Source organism: Dendropsophus ebraccatus, chromosome 1 (assembly GCF_027789765.1).
Source record: "Dendropsophus ebraccatus isolate aDenEbr1 chromosome 1, aDenEbr1.pat, whole genome shotgun sequence".
Taxonomy (NCBI): Eukaryota; Metazoa; Chordata; class Amphibia; order Anura; family Hylidae; genus Dendropsophus; species Dendropsophus ebraccatus.
In genome coordinates this window covers 205,608,985-205,615,369 of record NC_091454.1, presented here as the reverse complement: position 1 = coordinate 205,615,369, position 6,385 = coordinate 205,608,985, and the positions used below count along the sequence as shown (strand labels likewise).

The 6,385-nt window shown below is 42.7% G+C and overlaps 1 protein-coding gene across 1 annotated transcript in view; it reads right to left on the bottom strand.

The window, feature by feature from the left end:
* Window positions 1–1,379: 1,379 nt before the first annotated feature.
* Window positions 1,380–6,385, bottom strand: part of NOTCH3 (notch receptor 3) — a 55,869-nt gene continuing 50,863 nt past the window's right edge. Inside the window, exons 30-34 of the mRNA XM_069945527.1 lie at window positions 5,971–6,133; window positions 5,560–5,858; window positions 5,091–5,238; window positions 4,878–4,975; window positions 1,380–4,483 (exon numbers count right to left, since the gene is read on the bottom strand). Of these exons, the coding sequence (XP_069801628.1) occupies window positions 3,218–4,483; window positions 4,878–4,975; window positions 5,091–5,238; window positions 5,560–5,858; window positions 5,971–6,133 (1,974 nt within the window). The 3' untranslated portion in view covers window positions 1,380–3,217. The remainder of the gene's footprint in view (window positions 4,484–4,877; window positions 4,976–5,090; window positions 5,239–5,559; window positions 5,859–5,970; window positions 6,134–6,385) is intronic.

Here is a 6,385-nt window from a genome sequence, read left to right as displayed (position 1 = left end):
GCGTGCACTATTAATTCTTTGTCAAACTCAAACTTAGTCAAGTAGGACCACCAACATACACAATTACAGTGTCAATCGCTATCGTGAACTGGTCATAAAGAGTTTTGAACTGATGGACCTTATAACTGTTGGCTGTATACCTTAAAGGGGTAGTGCGGCGGTAAAAAAATTATTCACAGAATAACACACATTACAAAGTTATACAACTTTGTAATGTATGTTATGTCTGTGAATGGCCCCCTTCCCTGTGTCCCACCACCCCCACCCGTGTACCCGGAAGTGTAGTGCATTATACATACCTGATCCGTGCCGACACGCGTCCGCCATCTTGTGCCAAACATCATCTTCGGCTGGCCGCGTCATCAGCCTCTGAGCCGCGATTGGCCGAGCACAGTTATGCTCAGCCAATCGCGGCTGAGCAGCTGATGACGCGGCCGGCACTCGGGAAGATCGGAGGTGTTCGGGCCGGCCGGCCAAAGATGACGTTTGGCACAAGATGGCGGACGCGTGTCGGCACGGATCAGGTATGTATAATGCACTACACTTCCGGGTACACGGGTGGGGGTGGTGGGACACGGGGAAGGGGGCCATTCACAGACATAACATACATTACAAAGTTGTATAACTTTGTAATGTGTGTTATTCTGTGAATAATTTTTTACCGCCGCACTACCCCTTTAATTGTCTCATGTCCATGGGGGCAGTCATCTGTCCTTAAATGTCTGATAATTGTGGCTCCCATTAGGCAAAAAGGTGGCAACCCATGGTCTATAATTTGTCATAATTTGTAGTAACCAGTCTAACGTGGGCCGACTTACTAAAAGGGAACCAGTCACCATTAAAATGCCATTCAATCTGAAGACATGTTATAGAGGAGAAAGCTGAGTGAATTGATATATAGTTTTAGTGGGAAAAAGTTCCAGGATACTGTAAAACCATTCTAGTTTAAACAGACAATTGGGCGGTCCTACGGGTGACTGAGCCAGCTTCACTTTACACCATGTTTGATAAATCTCCTCCACTGTGTACATAAGTGTTGCACAACCATGACCGAAACCAGTTCTTTATAATGGTAGAGGGCAGCGTGTTTCGAGATCATGCTGATCACTTCATCAGAGTAGGACCACCCACTTGACTAAATCTTAGAAAAAGCAGAGATTTACATTTTCCCACATCCCCTTAAACCTAAGTTAAATGTTTTAAAAGTTTTTTTTTTTTTAACAAAACATAAATAAAAGCGAAAAGGTGATATTTCGATGACTACATTATTTCATTTTTATTGAATTAGGCACTTTACATGAAAAAAAAAAAGTTCTGTACCAGTATATTTACAAAGTATAAAGCTACATTTTTTTTGTTTTTTTAATAAATTTTATTATTTCTTAAAAAAAAAGGACATTATGTCAAGAGTAATAAAATATACATATTGTTGATTAATAAAAAATATCTAACATGTTCTATTTATTAAGATCTGTGTATAAAAAAAACCCTCCAAAGAATGTTTCTCAGTTTAAAAAAAAATGCATATTTTTTTGGTCATGAAATATTAAGACTGAGTGGCAAAAATTTAAAAAATAAAATAAAAAGTGAGTGGATTTAATGAATTAGTACACAACCCACATGTGCTCTGTAGCCTATGGCTTATTGGCAGTGCCCAGGTCAGCTAGCTGTCAAAATTATTTATGAAATTCATAAATAATTTTGGGATTGTGTTAACGTGACTTAACTCAGAAGATATGTGTAGGTATCATAGAGTGACCCCCTTTTCTTCCAATTTTATAATTCTTCAAACTGATGGGTGTCATGCATTAAAAAAGATAAAAATAAAAAAAAGTTGAATAGCAAAAAAAAAAAAAAAAAAAAAAATTTTTTTTTGAAGAGGAACAACCCCCCAGCGTCAAATGGTGCAGGCAGTTAGACTGTACGTAATGCATAAAAAAAACAAAAAACTAGCATATTCGTAAGGCAGTGTAAAAAAAATTATACACAAATCATGACCTAGATATGTGCATATATATATGTATTTATACCACAGTATAAATAAAAGTACATTTTTTTGTATATTAATATCCTCCCTTGCTTGGCTCAACAGATTCCTTTACCTTGTCTCTATCTCACATTTGCAAAAATAGAAATTAAAAAAAAAAAAAAAAAAAAAAAAGGTTAATTTCTTCTATGTATACCCAGTACACAAAAAATATATATATATTTAAAAATATATATATAGACATATATATGTGGCTACAGCCTAACATTATACAATTTAAGTATTACAATCTTGGTAACACCAACAGGTCTTCTTTTCCCCCTATTAACCACAGGGCATTGTAAGCAGAAAAAAAATAAAAAAAATTAAAAAGCTTCAGCATGAAATCTGAAGCAAACTGACTGAAAGCTGGCCAATTTTTTTTTTCTTCTCCTCCACCCCCCAACTTCCTTGTAATTTTATTCTCACACGAGAACTACTACTTACTAATTAGCAAGAAACTAGAAACAGACGCCAAGCGAAAGCGATCTGCAGCTTTTACGCCCCTGAAATTTGAAATGGAAATTTTTGTTTAAAATTTTTAAAAAAATACTGGAGAATTTCTATTCCGATAAGTGGAGTAAAAGCTTCAAATCGTCGACTTTCCTACAGACACTTCTTGCTAAAATTCTGTATCGTCTTAATCGTTCAGGAAAGGTTTTCTTTCTTTTTTTTTTAAATCGAACAAGAGGAATTAAAAAATAAAAATCTTGTATATTAAAAAGTCTATCTAAAGTCATAATTGACCCCCGAAAGTGGAGCAGCATAGGGCAGTGACTATAGCTTGTGTTTAAAAAAAAAAAAAAAATTGGGACGAAGGCCCCTTTAAAAATTGTAACATTATTTTTTTTTTTTTTAACTTTGCACATAATACATGGATAGAACATAAAATTGCAGTCTCTTCTCCTTCCAAAAACAAAAAAAAATTACTGTTATGAAATAGTCTTTACAAAACAATACAAATATATATAATGGTCCCCTTGTAGAGAAGTTTTTTCTTCATGGTCCCGTCATAAAACATTCTTACAGAGTCACTTGAGACTTCATCAATTTTGTAGCGTAAGAAGACAGCAAACTGGCAGGAAGGCCGCCGAGGAGGAGCGGCGTAAGGAGAGTGGAATGCTGACAAAAAGTCTAAGCGAAGGCAAGATGTGAATAAAACTACGAAACATTCGGGAAGTCCTTCGCGGGTCAGGCAAACACCTGCATATTGGTGGCTTGCTCGGGTAGGTGTGACGTCTGGCCTTGCGTACCGCCCACTACCACGGGGCTAGGGGTGGCATCGGACCACTCAGATACCGAGTGAGGTGATGGGCTGGACCATTGCTCCGGTGACTCGGGAGAGGGTGTCAGGTAAGGGTGCTCGCTGGGGATGTGCAGGTAGTGTTTAGGGGTTTCTTCTTGAGGAGCGAAGGTCTGCTGAGACGGGGCTGACACTGTTGGCGGCGTCTGTATGCTGCCTTCATTAGGAACACTTTGCTGCTTATAGAAGTTTCCTTCACTGGGGGTGAGAGGCTGGGCAGACCTGTCGGCTACGTGGGGCATGCTCTGCTGCCTTAGGTGGGCTGTGTTGGGGGGCATCTGGCAGTGCTCCATGGAAATCTTCACAGGACTTTGCATTGCCATCTGGTTTTGTAACATCAAGACCTGCTGGGCATGAAGCTGATGCAAGTTAGGGACAGATCCTGCCGGAGCCCCTGCCATTACGTTGCGTGCCTGGTGTGAAGGATTCACGGGGCCTTGCCAAAAGGGCATGTTGCCTGGGTTTATCATGCCAAGGTTTAACCCGTTGACCACACAGCTTGGTGCTCGCTGCAATGGCACTCTTCCTTGCAGAGCCAGCATTGCATTCCCTTGAGATTCTCCTATCTCATTCAATCGTGCTAGCGACACTGCGAAAGGCCCTTCTATGAGCCCGTTCACAAGAGGGGTGGAGGGCACAGACATTGAGCCAAGGTGAAATGTGCCAGGAGCCTGCATGGCTGGGGATCCAGGATTGGCGCTGTAAGCGCGGGGAGAATCCAGGGAATCTACTGGCGAGAGGGTAACCGAGCTCTCCATCAGTCCTCCGCTCCCTGAAGGGCAGTCAAGAGACAGCTTCTTGTTTCTATTCTTTGCTTCCTTGGCCTCTCCCCTGTTCAGACTCGCTCCGCCAGATTTGGCACCTGACCGGCGATTCTTCTTCCCTTGCGGAGTTTGCTTGATGTTGCCCATGAAACCATTGGGAGGGCAAAGTAGTGGTGACATGGTGTGGCCTCCCATTGTCCCCTGTGACCCTCTAACTGTGTTGTGTTCCTCCAGTAGCTGAACAATATCATGGTGAAGTCTATCCTGGGCTATGTCGCGGGGCAGCCTGTCCATGTGGTCTGTAATTTCACGGTTGGCGTAGTGGTCAAGAAGAACTTTTGCAGCTTCGTAGCTTCCCTCCCTGGCAGCCAGGAACAATGGGGTTTCCTCCTGGATGGGGAAAGCAATTAGATAGAAGGAATAATAAAAACACTTGTCATACATCTTCAATAGCTGTCAGAACTGTGCATGAAAGCGTTAAAGGGGTTAGAAAAAAAAAAAAACAGAAAAAAAAACATGGCCGCTTTCTTCCAGAAACGGCACCTATCCTCAGTTTAGGAGTGCTTTGTGCTTTTGCAGCTCTGTTCCACTGAAGGCAATGGAGCTGAATTGTAATACCACACACCACCTGGGGACAGGGGTGTCACTGTTTTTAGAGAAAGTGGCTATGTTTTTTTAATTCTGGAGAACCCCTTTAAAACTTTTCAAGGGAAATTTCTGGAAAAAAAATTTCCTTTGCCATAATCTAGTTAATTACACATATATACAACCCGTAAACACGCACCTTGCTGTCCTGCATGTCTTTGTTGGCGCCATTCTTAAGCAGAGCAACAGCAGCTTCAATATTGTTGACGGCCGCTGCCCAGTGCAGAGCAGATTTACCTGTTGTGATAGATAAGAATGATCATATATTGCACTGGGAAGAATTAAAAACTGAACAAAAACTACAATGACAAAAACAAACAAAAAAAAAAGCAAAATAAAAGCAAATACTAACCAAGTTCATCGACAGCATTGACATCAGCATGGCAGGCTATCAGCTCTTCCACCATACCCTCCACTGCCAGTCGGGCCGCCAGGATTAATGCGGTGGAGCCATCTCCCATTCGAGCATCCAGGTCTGTGGAGCGATTCCGGATCAGGATCTGCAAAACGGAAGAAAACGAATGACGGCTACTGCATTGGTTACAGCTGATTTTTCCTATGTCCATATTAGTAGCCATTAGAAAGGAGCGCTACGCGAGCATGCTTGAGCCCAATCGTTCAACATTGCATTACTGGTGACTGAAGGAGTTGGATGCCACCCTAGAGAGTCCAGAAAAATATAGATACAGCCATAGGCCATATCCATGTTTTATCGGACTCCTTAGGGCTGCATCCAACTTCTCCAGCTACAGGCATTCAAACATTGAGCAATCGGATGACGTAGATCAGATGTAGCTTTGGCCTCTGTGTATCAGACTTGCCTGGAAAACTCCTTGTGCGTCGGCAGCCACAGCTGCATGCAGCGGGGTTCGGCCGGTGTTATCCTGAGCGTTGGGGTCTGCGCCGGCATCCAACAACCTCTTGGCAGCGTCTGCTCGGGCATACCTAGCTGCAAGGTGTAGAGCAGTCTCACCGGTGCGATCTGTCTGGGCTCCGAGAGAAGCTCCTTGGCAGATTAGGTCAGCGATAGCCGATACCTCCCCTTCTTCCTCCTCTTCTTGCGATTCAGGCTCCACGCCACCTCCAAGGAAGGAAGCCAGCATGAGCGGGGTGAATCCATCTAAGGATAAGGAAACAGTCAGCATTCTACTATAAGACAACAGGCTTGGAGATCTACTGATCTATACATGCCAGGAAGGAAAGATATCCCTTATCCTATTCCACCTCCTCACCTGGCCCTCTAACATTGACATCCATGCCATCGCTCTCATAGTCACCCTGAGGTGGTGTCAGTGCCGTAGCTGGAGGGAGGCGAATATCTGCAGCCGCCAAGTGGTGCTGGGTCCAGGGACGGGGGTCGACAGGATCCTGACGACACGGTGAAAGCTCCTCAGTCTTGAAAAAGTAGCAGAAGTTTAAACTTAAAACATTTTCTCAACATATTTTAAAGGGTCAGAAATAAAAATGGACGCCTTCTTGTAAAAAAAAAATAAAAAAAATTTACTTCAAAGGAGCTGGTGTGCAATACCACACAACCCTGAGGGGTCGCTTCTAGGAAACAGCAGCCATGTTTGTCTAACCATGGACAGCCCCTTTAAAGGGATTATCCAGCGTTACAAAAAACATGACCATTTTTCCCTCTCTTGT